General features: G+C 41.2%; 1 protein-coding gene across 19 annotated transcripts in view; it reads left to right on the forward strand.

The window, feature by feature from the left end:
- FNBP1 (formin binding protein 1) overlaps nt 1–25,218 on the forward strand; it is a 140,406-nt gene that overhangs the window by 106,697 nt on the left and 8,491 nt on the right. For 3 of the 19 annotated variants that reach the window (XM_067742965.1, XM_067742963.1, XM_067742978.1), the window contains 9 exons: nt 981–1,127; nt 3,077–3,274; nt 4,223–4,405; nt 7,319–7,402; nt 9,953–9,967; nt 13,818–13,927; nt 21,903–22,035; nt 24,173–24,294; nt 24,609–24,748. In XM_067742965.1, coding sequence (XP_067599066.1) covers nt 981–1,127; nt 3,077–3,274; nt 4,223–4,405; nt 7,319–7,402; nt 9,953–9,967; nt 13,818–13,927; nt 21,903–22,035; nt 24,173–24,294; nt 24,609–24,748 — 1,132 coding nt within the window. The remainder of the gene's footprint in view (nt 1–980; nt 1,128–3,076; nt 3,275–4,222; nt 4,406–7,318; nt 7,403–9,952; nt 9,968–13,817; nt 13,928–21,902; nt 22,036–24,172; nt 24,295–24,608; nt 24,749–25,218) is intronic. The other 16 variants (XM_067742964.1, XM_067742966.1, XM_067742969.1 and 13 more) reach the window with 16 other exon arrangements.

Consider the following 25,218-nt stretch of genomic DNA (forward strand, 5'->3'; position numbering starts at 1 on the left):
TTTAGGAATCTAAGCAGCATTGAGACAGGTGTAGGATTTGAATAGATGACAGTTCTTTCCTTTGGATTGTTTTTCTTTTGGCTACTTTAGGTTGTCAAAAATCGTATGAGAAAAGATACATACATTCCCACTCTGGGAATTTTTTACAACTTAAAGTCCAACTGTAGAAAAAATAATAAATGTTTGTGTCATAGCGTCTACATAGCAGATAAGAACCTCCAGCTTGTAGAAGGCAGGTATACTAGTTAATGTAAGTCTGTGTTGGGTCAAGGCAGTTAACCAAATACCATGCTTTTGGTAGAGGACAAAGCAGTGCCTCAAAGATGGAGGAGATGTTTAAACTCTAATACCAAATGGTGCTAATAGTAAAGCTACTTGAGTTTCGGGTTCTTACTGAAATTGGAATGGAATTGGGTAAAGTGTACATTTAGGCAGCCCGGCAATTCGTAAAATAGGTGTCCAGCTGGCTAAGGTAGAGGCACAAGAAATTTACGGTTGCTGTAACTCTAACCTTTTTATAGGCCTATTTCCCTCCTAGAGAATTTTTTAGAGGTAACAGTGCTGCCAAAAAACAACTTCTGTAAGTAACAGTGGACCAAACTGGGGCTTCCTTGGTGGCGTAGTGGTTAAGAATCTGCCTGCCAATGCAGGGGACACGGGTTCGAGCCCTGCTCTGGGAAGATCCCACATGTCGCAGAGTAACTAAGCCCGAGTGCTACAACTACTGAGCCTGCACTCTAGAGCCCACGAGCCACAACTACTGAAGCCTGTGTGCCTAGAGCCCGTGCTCCACAACAAGAGAAGCCACCGCAATGAGAAGCCCGCGCATCACAACGAAGAGTAGCCCCCACTCGCCACAACTAGAGAAAGCCCGCGCGCAGCAACAAAGACCCAACGCAGCCAAAATTAAATTAATTAATTTTTTAAAAACCCAGAAAACAGTGGACCAAATTAATTTTATGCAAATTCTGATGTTTCAGAAAATACAAGAGATGGAGGAGAGGAGGATAGTGAGAATTGGAGAATCAGTGAAGACGTATGCAGAGCTGGATCGGCAGGTGATTCCAATCATCGGGAAGTGCTTGGATGGAATAGTAAAGGCAGCCGAGTCAATTGATCCAAAAAATGTAAGTACTGTAGTTTGGACTTAATTTATAACTAAGAGTTTGCGGTCCCATTATTTCCCTGCCCCTTTCCACAGTGACCATATTTAATCACCTGAAAGTAGTTGCTTTCAGTGGTCACAAATACTTTTCAACAGAAGCAGCACCATTTTAGAGTTTTTTAATTCAGCCTTCTGTGTTTTGGATTAGTATAGTCACTGGCACACTTAGGATTGTAGAGCTGAATCTGCTAGTATAGGTTTAGGTTCATATAACAATGGCAATAGTGTCTTAAGGTGGTTTATTTTTCCTTCCATGTAAAGATGTCTAGAGGCAAGAGGGTCCAACCATGGTATGGGCAGATGGTCTGCAAGTTCTCAGTGACCCAGGCATCTCCTAGTTCACAGCTTTTGATGATATGGCTTTCAAACTCAATGTGGCTTCTGTAGCTCCAACCATCACATCCAAATTCCAGAAAACGTTATATAGAGAAGGGCCCATGCCATCTCTTTAAAGAGGCTTCCAAAAATTGCTCCCTGTACTTCTGTCTACATCTCAAGAGATCTCAGAGGTCAAAACTTAGGGGCCACCTCCTGCTGTACAGAAGACTGGGGAGTGAAGCCTTTTTGCTGGGTGGCCATGTGCCTGACTTAAAATCAGGGTTCTTGTTACTAAGAAGGAAGGGTGATTGGCTATTGCAAGACAATTGACGCCTATGGCACACCTACAAAATCAGTGTCAACTGAAATAGCTACGGCAAATTAAAATGTGGGCTCACTGTAGGAAGTTGAGATTTTTCCAAATTGTCTTCTCTAGTAGTTTTTTTTTTAAGATTTATTTATTTATTTATTTTGTATTTATTTTTGGCTGCATTGGGTCTTTGTTGCTGCACGTGGGCTTTCTCTAGTTGCGGCAAGCGGGGGCTACTCTTTATTGCAGTGCGTGGGCTTCTCATTGCGGCGGCTTTTCTTGTTGCAGAACACGGGCTCTAGGCACGTGGGCTCAGTAGTTGTGGCTCGCAGGCTCTAGAGCGCAGGCTCAGTAGTTGTGGTGCACGGGCTTAGTTGTTTCACGGCATGTGGGATCTTCCCGGACCAAGGCTCGAACCCACGTCCCCTGCCTTGGCAGGCGGATTCTTAGCCACTGCGCCACAAGGGAAGTCCCATCTAGTAGATTTTTTAAATCAGATGATCATTGAGTTAGAAAGTTATTACAAATCACATGTGCTTTTGTAACAGTTTAACTATACATCTATCTATCTATCTTTGGCACGATAGTTGCCATTTCTTTACACTTTGGTCTTCACCACCTGACCCCAAGAAGATTCTGAACTCAAAGTTCCTACCAGGGTGCACACCACAGAGTAGGCAATCAGTTCACTGATTTATTCAGCAAACATTTATTGCACCATGATTACCGGACACCATCTAGGTACTAGGGACACAGTGGAGGAAAAACAGAAGGGAGCCTACATTCTAGTAGAGGAGAGACTGTGAACAAATATATACATAAAGAAAAATTATTCAATAAATTCATATCTTTGAACCACAATTAACCAAAGAAATCAGAGAGATTATCTACTCTTTGCTTTGACTTTGTGTATGCCAAATTGCTTTAAGACCTTCTGATGAGAACCGGTTTTTGTACTACTGTATTTTTCAAGGGAATCGCATAATAAATGGCCCAGTTTTTCTGCTTTTAGCAAAGTCATTCTTAATTAATATTTGTTTCTGTAAATGTAGAAAAATGGTTAATTATTAAAAGTATCTTCAAATCTCAGCTAGACATGTAGCTTTACAAATTATTCTTTCTAATGATAAAAATATTACTAGAAAAAAAATATTACTAGAAAATCTATTATTAATCAATATAACTTATTTAGAATATCACCTGTATGAGGTCATCATAGTTCATTGTGTATAAGGTATTTGCATGCATCTGAACGTATTTGTGTGTGATGGGTGTAATTTCAGGATTCACAGCTGGCCATAGAAGCTTATAAGTCCGGTTTTGAGCCGCCTGGAGACATTGAATTTGAGGATTACACCCAGCCGATGAAGCGCACTGTGTCAGATAACAGCCTTTCGAATTCCAGAGGAGAAGGCAAATCAGAGCTCAAATTTGGTGGCAAATCCAAAGGAAAGTTATGGCCGTTCATCAAAAAAAATAAGGTACTGATGGCTGGACCCAGTGTGAAATGAGTGTTGCAAAGTGTGGAGACGTTCACTTTATCTTTTAGTCTTAAAGGAACGAAGATTTTAAGCTTGTTTCAGAATGCAAAAAAAAGAAAAAAAAAGCTAGTGTGCTATTTTATTTTAAGACAGTATCTCTCTTTGGTGATGGTACCTTGGCCATGGCCATGTGTCTTATTTCAGACGCGTTATCACCTGCACCGTGTCACCCACACTAACAGATTACTGACCTCTGGCTTTTGCTTCATGCCTGTCACTCCTAAGTCTCCTAGATTGCTGGTTACCTGGGCTGGGAGAAAGGAAATTGTACAACATTTCTATAACCATGTATCAGCATATCTAACTGAAATTGTTCCCATGGGTTAATAACTTGGTTTCCAACTCATGTTAACATATGTATCCATGAACATTTTTCGTTTTCTTTTTATAGTGTGATACGTAAGTGCATGACAGCATTAACATAGGCATAAAGTATGATCAAGGCGATGTGACTGCTGTAACCTTAGAATAATTTAATATTTCAAGACTGTCTTTGCTGTTTTCACAACCTTAGCATTGAAGGACTTTCGTTTTCTCCCATCAAGCTGTGTTAGTTTAGGTGGTTTAGAAATATTTACCCTTCTGGCTTACACTGGTTTAGAGTAACTAATTAGAACGGTAGCTTGCATGTGGAAGTCTGCATGAGCTTCTTGTCAGACATTTCTTGCTATTCTTCTGTTGCTTTACTTACTAAAACTCCCACTTCCATCATATTCCCATTTAACGTATCCTTACGTATTTTCTTTTGGACCATGGCCTAAATATTTAATTGTTTGTGTTTGACTTGCTTTGGGTTTTCAAATATTATTTGATGCTTATTTTTGTTTTGTGTCTTATCTTCTTGTTTCTGATTTTTTACTCTGTCACTGCTCCGTCTCTTACACGTAGCTTATGTCCCTTTTAACATCCCCCCATCAGCCTCCCCCACCTCCCCCTGCCTCTGCCTCACCCTCTGCTGTTCCCAACGGCCCCCAGTCTCCCAAGCAGCAAAAGGAACCCCTCTCCCATCGCTTCAACGAGTTCATGACCTCCAAACCCAAAATCCACTGCTTCAGGAGTCTAAAGCGTGGGGTAAGTTCTGCTCTGGAATCCTGTCTCTCTTGTGCGCTTTGGTTGCATGTTTTGTTCTGCATAACTTATTTTGTTTGTGAATGACTCCATTGTGTTTTCCCATAACATAAAACAATAAGAACCTATGATTCATTATAGCCGGAAAGAAGAAGCGCCACAGAGAGGAAAGAAGGAAGGAAGCAGGAGGGGTGGGGGAGGGGTGGGGAGCCAGCCACCCCAGAGTTCTTTTTGTCTGTAGCACATTTTGGATGGACCTTTCTCCGTTTCCCTTTTGAAACATCTAAGGCATTAATATTTTACCTTGATTTTACCAAAAAAGGAAACTTAGATTTCGTTTCTAAAGCTAGCAACATTTGAGGCGTTGGAAATCACTGTATAGTCAGAAAATATTTGCTTAATAATTACTGAAACAATGTGTCGTGAGGGTACTTTTCTCTGAGCTATGCCTCAGGGTTTGAGGCGAAATGGTATATGGGTTACAGCGGTTTCTTTAGCTATTTTGGTGATGTACAAGGTGTTGATTAAATATCTGATAACAGACTGACTGCAAAAAGGCCTAATGCAGTATTTATCTTAAAGGGGGAAGTACTAGCGGCTCACATTTACTGAGTGCTTGTCGTTTGCCAGACTCTGTTCTATGCGCTCATTTACTTTTTTCAACCACCCTATGAACCTAGGTACTAAGAGTTCTTTATTTTACTGATAAGAAAACTGGTGCATACAAAGATGGAGTTAGGAAGATACAGAGCCAGGATTTAAAGCCAGGGAGCCTGCTTATGATCTGAGATTCTGTGAGTCCATACTCAGGGAGAATCTGTTATACCATGATTGACTCATAAGTGGTTGTTATTCAGACTCAGGTTTGCCATCCTAACTAAGATCGCATGTGCTTAAGTCACAAGGTCTTATGGAATTGATCAGCAATCCAAAGTAGATACCAGTTCGGTTTTTTAGAAAAAGATTGGAACAAGGTCATTCCTAGCCTCCTGAATAAACCTAAATGGTCAGTCTAGTCTAAGCCATCCCCAGATATTCTTTATAATGAATAATGAGTAAACAGACATTAAGTGCATTAACATATCCAGTAAGGTTTTCTTTTGTCCTGTCCTGTGGGAGTTGAAATATAGTTGTAGTGGGATGTGTTCTTGTACAAATATAATTTTTACTTTTCCCTTCCTCTGTGTAAAAAAGTTGTAAATATAGTAGATAGCTACATTGTTACCTTTTAAAATAAGGGACAAAACCCTCATTTCTTTATATGCAGAGTTCCTTTAATAATGGAATCTCAAAGTTTTATGCAAAGAATGCAGTTGGTGGGATTATCCTGTTTTAAGGTTACCCAGCATATCCAGGTTAAGAATTCGAATTTAATTTCCTAAAGATTTCAAGAGAGGCCTTGTTGGAGGGCAGAATATAGCTTCAAAAGTGGATGATGAATGGTGTTGAGTTCTATAATTAGGTCTCCATTATGCTGGCTTTTAGAATTCTCCATCCATCTCCTTGCTCATCGAAGAATTTTCAACATATGACTGTGTCGCTATACTAGACTATAGACTATAAAATTTGACATTAACTGTAAATCAGTTACCCCATCTCTGCTGCTTCCAAAACCTTCACACAGCACTCACTTATTATATTTATAAAAATATCTCTGCATTGTCTCTTGGAATCTCATAATGAAGGATGTTGAATATTCATGACTGTTTACCATTTGTGTATGTATCTGTTCCACTCTTCTCTCAACATCACAGTCTGTTGGTTGCACATGGTTTCTGAATCATGTTTCATGGCGTTCTCTAAATGTTTAGGAAGAGACCAAGAATGTCAGTAATCAATAAGTGTAAGAAAAGATGGCTAGGAAAACATTAACACTTGAAAACAAAAACAGTGAAATGAGAAACAGGTTATTCTGATTAATTAAGGGAACCCTATCCCATTTTTTTAAAAAAAAATAATTAGCAAAAATAAATTTTATTTCTTACACCTCAAATCTGTGCTCAGCAAACTTCTATTTTTTAAAAAAAAATTTCCTAAATGGTGAGTGTGTTTTCAAGAATAACCACACACACACACACACACACTAGAAGCATCAGTAAATAAATAGAAACATATTTTTGCTTCCCTCCTTTTTCGTTGATCTGTTTTTAGGATCAGATTTGACGTACTTTTCTTCAGGAAGTAGCAGTGCAGAAAAAAAAAAAAAGGAAAGGAAATACATCATAGAAGTAAATGAGGAAATTTTTAAAAATCTGAAGTTTGGGGAAATAAATGTGATTTTAAAGCAATTTCAAAACTGAAGGTACATGTTTAACAGGATCCGTGACTAAAATGCTGCAGTCCTTGCTATTTCATTTATTCTACTTTTTAACTTTAAGACTGTTGCACCGAAGATAGGAAAAGGATTCTCGGAGAATAACATCTGTTTCAGATCCCGATTTTAATCATTTGTTTCTATTATCGGAATGTATAAATCCTATGCAAACGTTTCTTCGCATAAATAATTTCGTTTCTGAAGAACTAAGTAGGATAAATCTTTTTTGTTGTAAGTCATTCACATTTGTAAGCAAATGTCTCATTGAACATCTTTAAAGATTGGCATGCCACCATGATCAACCATTATTTCACCTTTACTGAAGTCAAAGAAAAATGAAGCTAGATTGTGTGTTCTCAATTTGCAGTCTACAAAGTAACTTTATTGTCTTAACATTTCTTTTTCTGGTGTGAGCAAGGGGCTTCTAAATCTACAATATGGACATATTTTCCCCACGTTTTAGAGTTAATTGTACGGAAAAATACCATCATCGTTGATCAAAAGATTTTGAAAATCCCTACCAATTGTTTGTCAGATGTAACTATCTTCTGATTACTTTCATTTTATTGATTTTACCTTGTTCTCTTGCTGATTATTGGCAGACTCAGTCTCTCTGTTTTCACAAAGAACTCATGAAGAGGACGATAGGGAAACCCACGTATGCTTTTGAAGCTAGGGATTATGTTGTAAGTTAACCTGTGACGGCTAGGTCATACGGTCACGGCACAGGCACTAACCCCTGTGACAGCACCAAGACTGGGGACCCAGATGCTCTCTGACCCGGACACTGGGAAAAGCCTCACTGTATCGATCCAACCACACAGGCTTCTTCTTCCGGAAAAGTTACATGGAAAAAGGAACCAAACTATCAAACTTCCTAAAAATGTCAGTGAGCTGATCTTGTGTTTTTCCCCTTTTCATTGATTGGGATTGCCGTCTGAGCTGTTGTCACTGGGTATGATTTTACGGCAGAATTTCACCCCTAAAAGGCAGCTGGTCACGGGAGAATGACACTCTCGCAGACGGCAGCGTGTAGCACGCTTACCCACACCCACGTCTGAAACAGATGGATCCGTGGATCCATAAGGGACAACCAAAAAAATCAGCGAAGCCTGAGCAAGGTCATAGAGCAGTGAAATGACTTTCCGTGGACCTTAAACCAGATCCTTATATATTCGTGTTCACTGTCCCCTTTCTTTGTACTTGAGGTTAGTACCTGTGACGGCCCAATAACACATGGATCCGCCAGCTCTGTGTGCCCTCATGTGTTATTGACACTCGTGGCTCCCCAGGCTCCGTAATTGTTGCCTGAAACTGACAGCTTTTTAGTTCTTCAGGTGTCTTGCAATGCACTTAATGCAACCTTTGAAAGTATTCTGTTGGCAGACGATTCAGTTTCTAATTTGAAATGATCTAACTGGCTGGCTTACAGCTTAAGACCAAACACCAGTTTATAATTGTTAAAAAGGATCCCATATACTGGGATGGTGCTTCTTGTAGATTATCCATCACTGTCCACTTCAGAAAAGTGAATTTGTCTGAGAATTCGATATTGCCTCTCTCTATTGGGATTTGTTCTCAATCCTAATGACTTGCTTTTATTATGAAGTGGTTATATTCCTATGCTCTTAGTTTTGATGTCAGAATTCTGTTTTTGGAATGCTTAAGAAAGAATATATTACTTTAAGCAATGGAAGTAGCCCATAGAAAGCAGATAGAGTGCCGAGTTCAAATCAGCGACATTTCCACAGTAACGTCTGAGAAACATTTGTATATGGTCGTATGCTTCGCAGGGAAGATATTTGCAAAGTTTTCTGCTGTGCACCATAAGTGTTGTCTGTAAAGAACTCAAATTGTGATGAACAGATCTGTGCTAAAGTTTACAGGAGGGGCTCAAGGCATTCATGTAGGTTGCCTACGTGAGAGCGGTCATGAATATGACTGTACCTGTTTCCCCCAGAGTTTTGTCTTGCTACTTCTTTCCTTAAAAGTCTTTTTCCCCGTAGGGACAATTTCTTTAAAAGCTTAATTAATGCTTGTTCACAAAGAAGTATCAACTTTGAGTTAATCTGAAGAGTAAGATTTTTTAAATCTAGTTAAGGAATTTTTAACACCCTCTCCCCTCCCAATTTCAAATCAAAGGACACTGTCTTTGGTACTTTGTCTCTGACATATTTTTGGATCCTAGTACCAATTGCCTAAACTTTAGGGTTGATAACAGCTAAGTACGTGTGCACCGAGCTCTCAAAATACTGCTTTATAGCCAAAAAGCATGTTTCACCTGTTTCTGAAGAACCAATGTTTCTTTTCCTAATTTTGAGATGCCTTTTAATCTGGTTTTGGATCCAGTAATTAGTATAGTTTTGCCAGTCTCCGGGCCTAGCAGAATTGCAGCTGCTGTGTCCTGATAATGAACAGGAAATCCATAGCAAGGAGTAAGTACACCTCAGTAGTTGAGACAGTTGGCTATCTATTTCCTAAAGGTAACTTGTAAGAGCAGCAGCTTCTGTTAACTCCCCAGATGCTATAGAACCCCTGTGGGTAGGGCTCTGAGTTCGATAGAAAGCCCCAGAAGACACCTTCTGCAGAGCAAGAGGTGCATGCAGTCCACAGGTGGGAGAGAGCATCATGCTTCCACCTCCAGCCAGGCGCTGAAAGGCTCCCTGGAGGTTGGTTCTTAGAGCATCTTCCAGTCCTGTGTTCCCATTTACCAATTTGAGACTTTGCCTTAATACCTTTAGGAAATGCCACTGTTCGTATTTATTAGATCTCCTTAAGATAAAAATATTACTGGGATGTTGTGGAACTAATTGCTTTCCCAACGCTTTTAGTCTGTGTGGAACTTTCCATGGGAAATTTGGTGAACAAAAGGCTATGTGATTATTTCCATCTTTTATAATCATGCTATTTCACCGACCGCAAACTTATATTGGTTTATACTCAGGCTGATGTGACCAATCCAGAACAGTAAACGGAAACCCTCCTTTTCTATCTTTATACTTTGCTCTGGCAACGTGGCAGCTAAAGAAAGGTTTTGGTCGATCAGCCCCTCTTGGGAACTTTGGCACAGAACCGCTGCAAATCATTTTCACGAAGCGCCAGGTGAATTGATGTATGTTAATTCAGTGTAATGAACAAGTTCCTCTTCTTCTCATGTGTTGTTGTTTCTCTCTCTCTCTCTCTCTCTCTCTCGCTCTCTTTTTTTTCCCTGTTACCCCTTCAATTTTTACACGAAGCTTTCTCTCAAGCTGGTAAGCACAATTCCTCCATGCATGTCCTGAATCTAATCAGGTTTTTTGGTGTATGTTTTGTGGGTGCCGTGCCATTGTGCAACAAATCTTCAGAGTCAACTGTTGATTTGTGTTTCTCTTGTGTGTGCTTTTGTTGGTGTTTCTTTATTAGACCTCTGGAATACAAAGGTCCAGAGTCTAACAGAGGTGACTGTAATCTTTTCAAGTTGCTAAGAAAATTAACGCTTAACTCATGATTTGGTTTTCTTTACCACTGGAGTCTTAAGAGGATGACAGATGTTGATAAACTTTATTTAAATGTGAACATAAACATGAATATTAGATATGAGGGAGTTTATGTATTGGATCATTCGGAATAAATGCAAATATAATCGTTGAAAATTGCTCCTCCCCGGGAGCCACAGAAGCAGATGAAAAATGCTGGGGACCTGAGGGAGACATGCAGGAATGATGCCGGGCTCCAACTCAGGTCTCAGGCACCTTCGAGAATTGGAGGTCACGAAATCTTTAAGTTGCTACATAAATACATGGGTGCCTTGTGCATAGCTGATTTAAGAAATCAAAGACGATTTTATGGACAATGAAAAGAGCCTCCTAAGCCTTTCTAAAATGATTTCTTTAGTGTTCGGTGTTGTTTCTACTTTTAATTCCATAGCCCTAGTAAATAGTCAAACTAATCATTAAATCTATTAAAAGAAACTCTTAACCACATAACCCATTACTGTACTTCAAATATGTGTAAGTTACGTAACAGTCTCCAACACCACAGCTGAGAATATCCTAAAATTACGGACAGTGATGAACTGTGACACTTCAACCAGGGATAAGACCAGCATTTTATGCGCTGCTGTTGAGAAAGTATGACAATGTTTTATGGTTATCCTTATACATACTTTTATACATGTGTCAGTACATACATAAACATATATATACATAATTTTTCGACCTGACTCAGTATTTGGCGACTGTTCCAGCCCTAAGGAAAAGGAATATTTTATTAAATTAAACATTTCTTAGACGGCAAAATAAAATCCCGAGAAGAGTTCTACAAGAAGGAAAGATCTTAAATGAACATCAGTCATTAGCAGCAGTGTGAATTTGGGAGAAATTGGATCCATAAACCGGGAGTCTCTCGGATGCCAGGGTTTCTTTTTTGCCCTTTATTTGTTCTTTTGCTCACGTGCTAGCAGCTAAAGATAACATTATCGGGCAGTCTTTCTGTTTGAGATAAATCATTTTACCAACCTTGTATTGAACTGCTGCTCGATGCCCTTACTTTGAAGCTAATAGAGAAGTTACACACAGATGGCTTGGGTGTAAAAATAATAAAACTCAAGAAGCAGCTCGTGCCCTTGCCCAGGAGCAAGTGTTTGATTCCAGTAGCAGGTAAAACGAGATCCTCTTAGAGCCACAGCCATTGAAAATATACGTATTTTGGGCCCTTTTCCAAACCCTGGTACAGCCAGTATCCTAGGGGCCCCTCCAGAGAGTTCAGAAAATCTATTCTGCCTCGAAGGTAGAAATAAAAATTCCTCTGTGGCAAAATGAATCATAGGTGAGAGTATTGTTCGAAAGAATTCAAGCTTCGAAAGGTGAATAGGACAAAATGAACCTTTGAAGGTACTTTCCAGAAACCTCGAGTTTCTTTGGATCTAGAAGAAGCTGTTGACCTGAATCTCCAATGGTCACATGAAGTTTGTTTGAGGCATAGTTACTGGGATTGGTTTTTAAATAACAACACAGAAATATAGACTATCTATTGAAAGGGACCTAACTGGTCAGTTAGACTAACTCCTGATCAAGTGAAAGGGATCATTTATTATTTAATTGCTTTTGTTTCTGTAGATGATCAGGGTTGCGTTTGTTGTTGTCGTTGTTTGGGCATCTATTCGTAAGTCATAAGTTAGAGTGTCATTTACTACAGATTTCTTTGCACCTGTTTATCCAGTGCAAACCTTACACCTGTTCACAGTCTAGACCTATGTGGTACAATGTGGTTTCCACGCACCACAGGTAACTTAATTAAATTTAACTTAATTTAAATGAAAAGTAACTAAAATTTTAAAATTCAGTTCCACAGTTGTACTGGGCACACTTCAAGGGCTCAACAGCCGTATGCGGCTACTATATTGGACGGTGCAGATGTGAGAACATTTCCATCACTGAGAAAGTTCTTTTGGGTCTCATAGCACATAGCGAGGCTCAATAAATATGTATGAGTGAACACTGACTGCTTCCTAGGTTTGCTGACCTCTGCAGCAGTGTATCTCACACTGTGTTTTGTCTCATTCTAGCATTAAAACAAAAATGAAAACAAAACCAAAATCTCTGTTCTAGAAAACATGCTGATCTCTTTTAAGTCAATTCAGCATGAGAACAAAGTACTGAGCTTTCAGGCTCAGTGATTGAGTTGAGAAAACTGAAAAGCACTTAATTAAGGTTTCAAGTGTTATAGCACAATAGTTTATGGAAAAGGAAAAACAGGTCTGCTTTATTTTTATATTGAAGATTACTTGGCTTCATCTTAGTTTTAGAAGCAAGTTGAACTTCCTTGGTTTGGCATTAGGGAATAATCACTTCTGTTTTGCTTTTCACTCACACACACGCACACACACACACACGCGCACACAAGTCTTTGAGACTATTAGCTGAAAGGTCTTTGGTGGCCTTAGTGGTGAACTATTTGCTGAATCACAAACTTCCAGCACAGCAGCCTGGCATTTTCTCATAAGCAGCCTAGGAACTTCAGTCACAAGCCCCCGTGTAAGCTGCTTGGCAAACTCAAGCTAATTTTGCAATTACATTATCCGGGTCCCTTCTTTTCCACCCACTCCCAGGCAAGCCTGTCTTGCCTTTGTTTAATTGGTTCTAAAGCAAAATCTCTTTTCTAAATTCCCTGGCTTATCCCTGGCTATTGATAAATTTCTCTTTCTTTATGAAAATAGCCTCATTTAAGGAAAAGCACTTGATGGCCACAGCTTAGCTACAGCTTCTGACATGTAAGCGTAGGTAGGAGTCTAGAAACTCACGGTTGATATTTTCTACTTAAATCACATGCACAGAGGAGAGAGAGCAATTTTTTTGAAAGGGAATCAAGATATCAAAGTACACTACTTCTGATGAATTAGAAACAGCTGAGGCTGATTTCATACACTGTGGGTTGTTGGGTTTGAATTTGGGGCTGGGGGCGGTGTTCTCTGTGAATTCTCTGAGATGATCCTAACGATGATGAAAAAGAACCGACCAGATGTTTAGAGGCAGCAGAGGCAAGAAGAGTGCATGGCAGGGAGGTGGGGGGGGATTGTTTTTTTTTAATGTCCCTTTTACCCACATTCTCTGAGGAACTAGACGTCCCATCTGTCACTTCACTTTTCGGCCTCAGCCTGTGTGAGGAGACGGGAAGGAATACTCAGGCTGGGTGGGGTGGGGGAAGCAATGCCATCGAAATGCAGCAGTTGGCGGGGGCACTTATCACTGTTTTATGTGAAGAAACAAACCTAAAGCTTCAGTGTTGCCACCGACACTGACACTAAAGTGCAGAATCAGTCTCCAAATTTGTTTTTCATTGATCCTCTCTGGAGTCAAAAGTATCTCTTCCTGTCTCGGTGCTCCCTGCCTTGTCAGAGGTGTCTGGGCCGGCATGAAAACGGTGTGCGGGCCTTTTGCAGTTTGCATGCACTGATTTTTGCATCTCAGCTGGGTGTCGTGGGAAAGAGCTTAATTTAGTTCATGAAAACACATGCAGACGTCTGCATTGCCCTGTTGTCTGGGGACTCTTTCCCGCAGGCTTCCCTCGGTGTCTTTTTGTCAAGGAGTGCCGTGAGGTTTCTATTTCTTTTTGCATCTGCAGGGTGCGACTCCAGAAGATTTCAGCAACCTCCCACCTGAACAGAGAAGGAAAAAGCTACAACAGAAAGTCGATGAATTAAATAAAGAAATTCAAAAGGAGATGGATCAAAGGTAGAGTGGATCGATATGACTTATTAAGACATTTGAGTTCGGTTTGGAAAGATGGGAGGCCCTACATCAGATTTTAATCCCAGTGATTATTTCAGCCGTGTGTTTGGTTGTAGTCTACTGGATTGCTTTAGTAAAGACAGGGAGGGTTCTTTTAACAAATAGGTATTATTCTGAGTTTGGACAACAAAATACACATGACTGTCTTCTTCATTTTTGTATGTGTTCACTTACTTTAGTAATGCCACATTCACCATGCTAGCACCATGGAATGCAAATTCAGGTTAGACAAGAAAATTTCTCAAGTACAGCAAAGCATTCTGTAGCATACCGAAGTTTGTATAAAGTCTGACCAAACCAGTTTGCTCATAAATCACTTCCATTATAGGCGATCTATTTAGTTTAATATTTATGATTCTTACAGAGAAAATAAACATACTGTACACATTTAAAAAAGTGTTTTCATTTACCTTTGCATTAGCACTTAAAAAACACATTTCTGTTTCAAAATGTATATTAGCCATAAAAAGGAACAAAATGGGAACAACATTGGAACAAAAGGAACAACATGTCATTTGTAGAGATGTGGATGGACCTAGAGACTGTCATACAGAGTGAAGTAAGCCAGAAAGAGAAAAACAAATATCGTATATTAACGCGTATGTGTGGAATCTAGAAAAATGGTACAGATGAACCCATTTGTAGGGCAGGGATAGAGACGTAGATGTAGAGAACAGACATGTGGACACGGGGGGGGGAACGGGAGGATGGGACGAATTGGGAGATTAGGTTTGACATAAATACACTACCATGTGTAAAATAGATAGCTAGTGGGAACCTGCTGTGTAGCACGGGGAGCTCAGCTTGGTGCTCTGTGATGACCTAGATGCGGGGGCAGGGGGGAGGTCCACGAGGGAGGGGATATATGTACACATATAGCTGATTCACTTCATTGTACAGTAGAAACTAACACAACACTGTAAAGCAATTTTACTCCAATAAAAAAAAATATTCTAATATAACAGCAGCAAAATATAGCCCTGCAATTATAAAAGTGCTAAACGGGGATCTACAATTATTTTCTTTTTTTTAGTTAATTAATTAATTTCTTTATGGCTGCGTTGGGTCTTCATTGCTGCGTGTGGTTTTTCTCTAGTTGTGGCGAGCAGGGGCTACTCTTCGTCACTGTGCGCGGGCTTCTCATTGCGGTGGCTTCTCTTGTTGCGGAGCACGGACTACAGGCATGCAGGCTTCAGTTGTTGTGGCATGCGGACTCAGTAGTTGCAGCTCACGGGCTTAGTTGCTCTGCGGCATGTGGGATCTTCCCAGACCGGGGATCGAACCCATGTCCCCTGCATTGGCAGGCAGATTCTTAACCACTGCACCACCAGGGAAGTCCCTTAAGTTATTTTCATATTTACAACTATGATTCTGAAATAAATACTACTTTTAAGCAGCTCTGTTATCAGCTTTTTAGGTTTGGTTTAAAAACATACACATAATTGCTAGGAGGTTTATAATGTTGTATTCCGTTCCTGAAAGCGTTCCTCAAAAGCCAACCAGCCCTCAAAACAGTACTCAGTCCACAAGGCAGTCAGAAAGAGTTAAATTAACTGGGGTAAATAAGAGTCCTACATTACATCAAAAGCATATGATATTCTGCAGCAACTAACTGGGAGCAGTTCAGGATTGACTGGCGTGTTGTCCTCTTCAGAACTAATTTCATCAGAAGAGTTTAAGAAGGTGGACATTGGGGACTTCCCTGGTGGTCCAGTGGTAAAGAATCCACCTTACAATGCAGGGGACCGCGGGTTCGATCACTGGTCGGGGAACTAAGATCCCACATGCCGCGGGGCAACTAAGCCTACGCGCCACAACTACTGAGCTTGCGCGCCTCAGCGAGAGAGCCTGCATGCCACAAACTACAGAGCCCACGCGCCCTGGAGACTGTGCGCCACAACTAGCGAAGAGAAAACCCACGCGCCACAACTAGAGAGAAGCCCGCGTGTCACAACGAAGATCCCCCATGCCGCAACTAAGACCTGACACAGTCAAAAATAAATAAAATAAATTAATTAATGATAAATAAATCTTAAAAAAAAAATAAGGTGGACATTGTACCACTACCAAGTGCATTTAAAAGTGACATGTTTCCTCTGTGCTAATTTGACACCCCTGAATGACCTAGCTAGTGAACTAGTCACGGTAACTTGGTCACCAGGCAAACCAAGCCTGCAAGAAAGGACGCCAGTGTTCAAATTACCATGTTATCGTCTGACCCAGTTTATTTTCAACATAAACATACAATCTCAATACGAGATGTCTAACTAAAGCAAGCACCACCAACAAGACCAAGACAGCTTCTCCTGTTCCAAGGTTTAGGTTTTGCCCAGAATTCTCGGTACGTGGAATAGCCCACACCAAGAGCCATTGCTCCCATAACAAAGCCTTGGGCTGCCACGCGCATGTGGATCAAATAAACAGACATTTTAGTATCTCCCCTGCTCTTCAATCTATATAATCCATATGCAACGATTGCTGCCAAAACCTGCCATTCCAATGGGGACAAATGGTGCCTCTCTAGCTTTCTGGATAGAGAGGCACATGTAGTGATTGAAGAATCTTCAGACAATGACAAGACATCTCAGGCTCCAACTGGCTTCAAAAAGATTTTCTGGTGGTTTTTGTTTGTTTGTTTTTGTTTAGTTTGGCCGCACCACGTGGCTTGTAGGATCTTAGTTCCCCGACCAGGGATTGAACCCGGGCTGTGGCAGTGAAAGCCCGGAATCCTAACCACTAGGCCACCAGGGAACTCCTGTTTTCTCTCTATCATGAGTGTAGAGGTGAAGTTTTTGTACAAATGAGGAAGAGCGAAGTGGCGTGACCCCCACCCTATCCCTTGCCCCACGTCGGAGCTATGGTTACGAAATGTACTTGTCTTTGTATTTGAGGGTAAGTAAAAATCAGCCTTCCTATAGATTCTCATGTCTTCTCGTCTTTCTATAGAGTGTGTTGATGGTATCTAGAAAACAAGTCACAGTATGTCTTATACACATCACCAGCCATCAAAGGTGTAAATATTTGCTTGTTCTTGACAAGCACCTGCCCATCTGCCCCGGCTCCCACTGGGAGAGTCCCCTGGTTTCTGAGCTGTTCTATAAGTTTGATCCTAGGGATGGTAGGTTGGTACATATGCAAAAAAAGAAAAGAAAAAATTGGGAAAAGATTCAATATCTCTTCCCATTTGCACTTCCTTCCCACATTTATAACGAATAATACCTTCACATCATTTAGGGGATACTTGCTAATGATCCTGATTGAAAAGCCACTCTAGGGAACTATACTCGATATTTTATAATAACCTGTAAGGGAAAAGAATCTGGAAAGAAAAAGATATGTGTATGTATAACTGAATCACTTTGCTGTACACCTGAAACTAACACAACATTGTAAATCAACTGTACTCCAGTTTAGAAAAAGAAAAAGGAAAAGAACAGCCACTTTTTATTCTCTCACCTTCTATGTTCTCACTGACGGAATTAAGTGAATCATCATTAAGGGCGATTTGAACTTAAAAGATAACTTGAGATTTTGTGCTCTATATAAGTAGGCCAAATTGTAGTCCTACATAAATTTAGTTATATTGAAGCTGGGGTTAAAACTTGGTTGTGCAAAAAATAAACAAACTTGGTAAGGCAGTCAGTTTAAGTACATGCAAAAGAAAAGTGGGTTTTGATTTTTTTTAATCTCTGGGAGAGCAACTCCTGAAAAATAGATCGTTTTATAAATATTGTTGCAGTATGTTAAAAAGAGGAACACATATGATGACCTTTGTTCTAGTTTTATATTAAAAATAGACTATGAAATAAAAATTTTTTGTACTTTTTATAAATAGAAGTCTTTGTATGTTTTATAACATCTGGGACCAAATATAAAAGGGTTTCTAAATGTATTATAAACCTCCTGCTGTTTACTAAGTGAGCACTTATATTTTGCACAGGAGTAACAAGTTATGACTCAAATATCTGAAATGACATTTTATAGGTTGTTGACAGACTCTCTCTAATTGTTTGATATCATTCAGAAAAGTTTCTCTGTCACTTGGGTTGTGGCTGTGGAGCTTGGTTAACGTTTGAAACCCCAGAGCAGTGCTTGCTGGTAATAAGGCAAATCACGTTCAACCATTCACTTCACCTCTGTTTATCGAGCATTTACTGTGTACAAGGAAATATTCTAGGTATAGCAATGAGGATAAAGCGATGAACAAAACATCAAAAACATCTGTTCTCATGCAACTTACATTTTGTGCAGGAGGAACAGAAAATAAAAGGTTTTGAGCAGAGGTGGCATGATCTGGAAAAGGCTAGATTTTTGTTTTCAGTTTTTTTTTTTTTAATAATCCAAAAAGGCAAGAAAGGAGAGAAAAAATATTAATATATAGAATAGGCAGGACAAATCAAAAGCACAAAATAGAGTGGAAGATTTAAAATACCAAGCATACTAGACACCCCGGATTCCAATCTGGTTCCACCTGTTTGTTTTGCAAACTTTGGACAAGATTCTTAACCTCTTAGCACCTCGGTTTCCTCACCTTGAAAAGGGAGTTAATATGCCTGTCTATGAGGATTAGGTGTGTCAGGGTATGTCAAGTGCTGAGACAGTGCCTGGCATATTGTGTTTGTAAAATAAAATGAATCAGTATGTTAAATGTGAACAGACTACATGTTCCAACTAAGAGATTTTCAGACTGGACAAAAAACTAAAACCCACATGTATGCTAGTTACAAAAGACACGTCCAACTCACAAAGTGCAGAAAGTTTGAAAGCAAAGACTGGAAAAAGATGGGGCTTCCCTGGTGGCGCAGTGGTTAAGAATCCGCCTGCCAATGCAGGGGTCAGGGGTTCGAGCCCTGGTCTGGGAAGGTCCCACATGCCGCAGAGCAACTAAGCCCGTGAGCCGCAACTACTGAGCCCGCATGCCACAACAACTGAAGCCCGCATGCCTATAGTCTGTGCTCCGCAACAAGAGAAGCCACCGCAATGAGAAGCCTGCGCGCAACGACCAAGACCCAATGCAGCCAAAAATTAATAATTAATTAATTATTTAAAAAAAAGAATGGAAAAAGACAGACCATGCAGGTACCGACCAGAAGGAAAACTGGTGTGAGAACACTGACTTTCAGGCCAAAAAACACCCCAAACTATTCAGCTCAAAAGGATCAACTTCATAAAATAAATGATTCAAATAACAAATGGCTCAATTCACCAAGAAGAGATACAATTTTAAGTCTGTAGAACCATACTAGCATTGCCTCAAAATATAGAAAAGGTTATGCTGTTGACCTTCTGACATAAGTACAAGAAATACAAGCACATCATTACAGTGGGAGATTGTTCACGCACTTTTCTTGGTAATTGATAAAATAGATTAGCAGAGAGTCAGGATAGAGGATTTGAACAAAATAATTAACAAAATTGACCTACTACACAGATATCCAATAAGTGCATGTTCAAGCACACATAGAACATTTCCAAAAATTGGGCATATCCTGGTTTTATAGAATGAATCTCAACAAACATCAAAGGATAGACATCATTCAAAGTACGTTCTCTGAAGGCTGCAATTAAGCTGGATATCAATAACAAAAATTTAGAAATTAAGAAATGTGGGGCTTCCCTGGTGGCGCAGTGGTTGAGAGTCCGCCTGCCGATGCAGGGGACACGGGTTCGTGCCCCGGTCCGGGAAGATCCCACACGCCGCGGAGCGGCTGGGCCCGTGAGCCATGGCCGCTGAGTCCGTGTGTCCGGAGCCTGTGCGCCGCAACCGGAGAGGCCACAACAGTGAGAGGCCCGCATACCGAAAAAAAAAAAGAAAGAAATGTGGCTCTCAACTAACAACATTGTAAAACAACTACACCCCCTTAAAAAATAAAATAAAATAAAATGTGGCTCTCCGCAGGGCTCAGTTACAGCAAGAAGCCTGCTCAGTCAAGTTAGAAAGGCTCCCCACCCTTCTTATCATTCTGGCATGAAGTCAGGAAGAATCCTGTTAAGTTGGTTTAGCAGGAATCGTTCCATTCACCTTTGATTTTCCATCCACTGAGTCCCTCATTCTGCTTATTGGCTAAAAATCCCCAGCTGTCTTTACTGTATTAGGAATCGAGCCCAGCTCTAACCTGAGGTGTCTTTTCCCCGATTGCAATTGTTTTTTGATTTTTTAAAATAAAATCTGTTTTTACTGCTTAAAAAAAAAAGAAAGAAATGTGGTTCTAAGTAACACATAGATTAAGGAAGAAGTCGTCATAGATACTAGAAAATATATGAAACAGAACTGAACCTTACCCTTCACGTACATTCTCCATCTCCGTTTTGGGGATGTCACTAAAGCCATGCTTATACGAGGAAATTTAAAGCTTCCAATACATATGAGAAACAAAGAAGGCTGCAAATCAGTGAGCTAAGCATCCCTCTTAAGAAGTTAGAAAAAGAGTAGCAAATTGAACCAAAGAAAATAGAAGGGAACGATAAAGGAAACTATCAATTAATGAAATAGAATCACACATTCAACAGAGAGGATGAACAGAGCCAAAAGCTGGTTCCTTGAAATGATCAACAAAATTGAGAAACCTGCAGAGATTGATGAGGAGAGACCTGGATGAGAGGAATGGGAGATAGTGATTTTAAACAACTCTTTTGAGAAGTTTTGCTGAGAAATAGGGTACTGGAGATATAGGCCATGAAGTCGAGAGAAGACTTGTGTACATGTGGATGACCTTGCAGTTTGTTGTAGGGACATTTATTCATGTAACAAATACTTAGTGAGATCTATAGTGCACCAGGCGTGGTCCGGTCACTGGGGGTTTATCATGGTCATAAAGGGCTTGAGCCCAGAGAGCTCCTCGGAGAGCTGCTGTTCTAGGCGGGAGAGACAGACGATAAACAAGCATCATAACAAGTCATATAATGTTGGGAAGAGATACATGCAGTGGAAATAAAAGAAAGTAGAGCGAGGTAAGTGGGCTGGGAGGGCAAGTGGGTGGAGGGCTCCCGTGGAGACCTGGTCTTAGGGAAGAACAGAGGGTTCATTGTGCCCACCAAGGGGCAATACGGGCTCAGAGGCAAGGGGGCAGGTGGAGGGGTGGTGAGGACTTGTGGAAATTCTCTTCCACTTATTTCTGTATTTTTGATTAAACTATTTCCCGTGACTCAAAATACAGTTTGTGTTGTTGGTCTTATGCTGGGTGATGGGTGCAGAGTTTCTTTTGCTGAAGCCCATTAAAGTTAGCCCCTCACCCTCGGCAGGAAGCCATTTGCTCTAAATTTAACTCGAATGCTCCTGAAGTGCCCCGAAGCCAGGGTTCCAGTTAGCAGAGCTCTCTGGTCCTAGAAACAACCTTCAGAGGGCTGCTATGGGCGGCCTTCCAGACAGGATTGCAGGAGGGGTGTGGGATCTTGCAGTGTGCAGCTTTAAGGCTCTGTTGCCCACCTGTCACGGATCCCGACTGTGGGTTCCGTTTCTTAAATAGTTGAAATCGTTGAAATCGAACTGTTTAACTTAATCCTTAGAATTCCCAAAGCAATGACCTGCACTTCTTCATGAGGTAGACATTGCAGCCCATGAGACCCATGGTTTGCATGCAAAACACGTACATGGAAATATTGGGGTTTTGTCTCTTGTTATGTAGGGCAAAGTGATGTGCAGGATTAATTTACGTTTCTCACTCGCTAAAGACAAGAGGGAGATTTCGTTCCGAAAAGGCAACTGGAATTTAAATATGGGTCTCTGGATCATACAGACCTTGGTAGCAGAATCCTTATAGAGACGTTTTAGAAGGGAGGCTGACCCAGTATCCCCTTCCAATCCACACCGCGGTGCAGTCTCGCCACGCCCTCATTCCCGTAGTTTTCATGGCGGTGGGAGAATATGACTGGCTGATGACAGCATTAACCTTTACCACGTTCTGCCCCTTCTTTTCAGAGATGCCATCACAAAAATGAAAGATGTCTACCTAAAGAATCCGCAAATGGGAGACCCCGCCAGTTTGGATCACAAATTAGCGGAAGTCAGCCAAAATATAGAAAAACTGAGACTGGAGGCCCAGAAATTTGAGGTAGGAAGAAGCTGTTGTGGAAAAGCTTTGTTGGAAAAAAAGAAATAGAAGTGGGTGTAGGGAGTCACGAGACGCATACGCATATGGTTGTAAATCGCCATTGTTTCTTTCCCCGCGAGAGATGGAGCTGGAAAAATCAGGTGTCTCACGAGTTATGATAAAAGGAAAAAGACACTGTCATCCACTGGGTGCTCAGCTTTTCAGCATATCCTATTTTAAGGGTGTCCCTTAAAAGGGACGCTATTTAAGCTTATGTTTGTATACAGTGTTCGTTGTTTTTTTTTTATCTAAGTGTTTCACTTAAGTTGTTCTACTTCATCTCCTGTTGACAGTGGGTATAATTGGGAATATACGGTCGGCCATCATCTCAGTGAATCCAAAAGACAGTTTTTAAAAAGCCATTGATATTTGTAATTTTCTTGTAATGTCCTTGCCTGGCTTTGGTATCGGTGTAAACGTTTTCAAAATATACTCTGGATGCAAATTCCTTTTCAGATCTAGGATTTACAAATATTTTCTCCCATTCTGTGGACTGTTGTTTTACTCTCTTCAAGGTGTCCTTTGAAACACGGAAGTTTTATTTATGTTTTTGTTTTTTTGGCCACGCCACATGGCTTGCAGGATCTCGGTTCCCCGACCAGGGACTGAACCCGGGCCACGGCAATTAAAGCACCGAGCCCTAACCACTGGACCGCCAGGGAAGTCCCCAAAAGTCTTAATTTTGATGGAATCAATTTTTTTTTTCTTCTGTCACTTGTGCTTTTGGGGTCATAGCTAAGTTACCAGTGCCTAATCCAAGATCACAAACATTTATGCTTATGTTTTCTTCTAAGTTTTATAGTTTTAGCTTTTACATTTAGGTCTACGGTTCGTTTTGAGTTAATTTTTGTATATGGTTAAAGGTAGAGGTCCACCTTCATTCTTTTTTATGTTGTCCCGGCACCATTTGTTGAAAAGGCCTTTTCCTCCTTGAATTGTCTTGGCCCCTTTGTCGCAAATCAATTGATCATAAATACAAGGGTTTACTTCTGGGGGGGGGAACCATTGAAATATGTTACTGTTCCTTCAAAGGATCCATTATCAAAAGATGACATATGTGAAAACCAATAGGAAACACACATAAGAAATGAGGAAGAAACACAAATAATAAATCTTTTAAGGAGGGAGTGCGGCACTCAAAAGCTGTGGGCAGGGCTTCCCTGGTGGCGCAGTGGTTGAGAGTCCGCCTGCCGATGCAGGGGACACGGGTTCGTGCCCCAGTCCGGGAAGATCCCACATGCCGCGCAGTGGCTGGGCCCGTGAGCCATGGCCGCTGAGCCTGCGCGACTGGAGCCTGCGCTCCGCAAGGGGAGAGACCACAACAGTGAGAGGCCCAGGTACCGCAAAAAAAAAAAAAAAAAAAGCTGTGGGCAGAAGGCTTCTTTTTCCCCTCGAAATGTAAAGACTACAAAGCCTGTAAAAATAAATCAGTAACTGAGCGTTCCAACCAGAATAGATTATTTCTAGCAATAAAAGGTCAAATATGGCTTTTTTCATTCTTTCTAGAATCTGTCAATAAGGTATTAGCATTTGAGGTTTTAGAACCTAGAAATGTCCTTTTCTGATCATTTTGATTCTTTTGCCTCTTTTACACTATTTCCAATGTTGCTGAAGATACTTTGATCTACTTTGATTTCCTACGTATGAGTTTTCTTCACTATTTAAAAAAAGAAAAACGTTACACTCCTTAACAAAAATGGGAAGTGTGGCTTTCTAACTGAGTCATGGCTTAAGTGTGTGGCAGGAACCCTCATGTTTCCCAGTGTGACCTCATGGTCACAGAATTTCTGGAACCAGAAGGAACTAGAAATGACTTAACCAAAATCACACAGCTGCTTAAAAAGCCCAGGAGTATAACGGAGGCCAGTGTCTTTCTGCCACATTATGAGCAGTGGCTAAATATGTTTGCCTGTACTTCTCCAACTTTGCCTTTGAGTACATTTATACAGTCAGGGCACACAGACTGGAGACTGCCCCCATGGGGTCCTTCTCCAGTCTGCTTCAATGACCAACGAGCAGCCCCGATCTGGGGCCTGAAGCCTGCACGGTCAGGCCCTCAGCTGAGCTCAGACCATTCTTTCCTGCCTTCTGTTTGCAGGCCTGGCTGGCCGAGGTTGAAGGCAGACTCCCAGCACGCAGCGAACAGGCCCGTCGGCACAGCGGCATGTACGATGTGCAGAACCCCCCAGCCGTCAACAACTGTGCACAGGATCGGGAGAGGTACAGTATCTGTACGGAGCCTGCTCTTTCTGACTTTGTATTTATTTCTCAATTCTGGAATCAGAGACGAGCACAAGGTACTTGTTAGATCCCAAGCGTCTGTGACGATTGGCCTGTGATGTTTCCCACGGTGCAGGTGTCTAAGTCCCCGTGGATGGTGCCCGAGCCTGCGGGGTGACTGAAGATGGTCCTAGTTACAACAATCGGGGGATGGGGACGGGGGCGGGTTGCAAGCACTTTGCTCTCGCGGGGGCTGAATTCAAGCCCTCGCTGGGGTCAGTGGCTATAGTTGCTGTGTGTTTTGCTTTCTTGAGCAGCCCGGATGGCAGTTACACGGAGGACCAGAGTCAGGAGAGTGAGGTCAAGGTGCTGGCCACGGATTTCGACGATGAGTTTGATGATGAGGAATCCCTCCCCGCCATAGGGACGTGTAAAGCTCTCTACACGTTCGAAGGTAACACCGCGTCTCACCTAATTCGCCCCACTTCTCGTGAACTGTCTGAGTCACTCTTCTCTTTCTGTGATCAGGCTTTCTTTTGAAGTCATCCAGAACTTTCCCTCGTTGCTCTTTTGCTCTGCTCGTGGTATCTGTGTTTATGATTATGATCTGGTCGATGGCTGTATGTTTTACCTTTGGGTCTGTACATTCGAACAACTTTCAGTGAGCTTAACTGAAGCAGATAGTATGGAATAATGATTATTTCATCCATTCATTCAATACTTATAGAACTTCTGTCTTGTAAAGGCCCCTGAAAGGGTGGCAGGCAGATGGTATGTTCTGGCTTCCACCTTTGGAGGAAATAAAGCAGACACACGTAGAGAGAGGGCCGCCTGCAATATTCACCAGAGGAGGGGTACGGAGTGACGGGGGATTCACGCGAGGATGAGATCACTTCCTTAAGGGGGTTTGGAGAACTCTCCGTG

This window comes from Pseudorca crassidens, chromosome 7 (assembly GCF_039906515.1).
Source record: "Pseudorca crassidens isolate mPseCra1 chromosome 7, mPseCra1.hap1, whole genome shotgun sequence".
In the NCBI taxonomy this organism is placed as follows: domain Eukaryota; kingdom Metazoa; phylum Chordata; class Mammalia; order Artiodactyla; family Delphinidae; genus Pseudorca; species Pseudorca crassidens.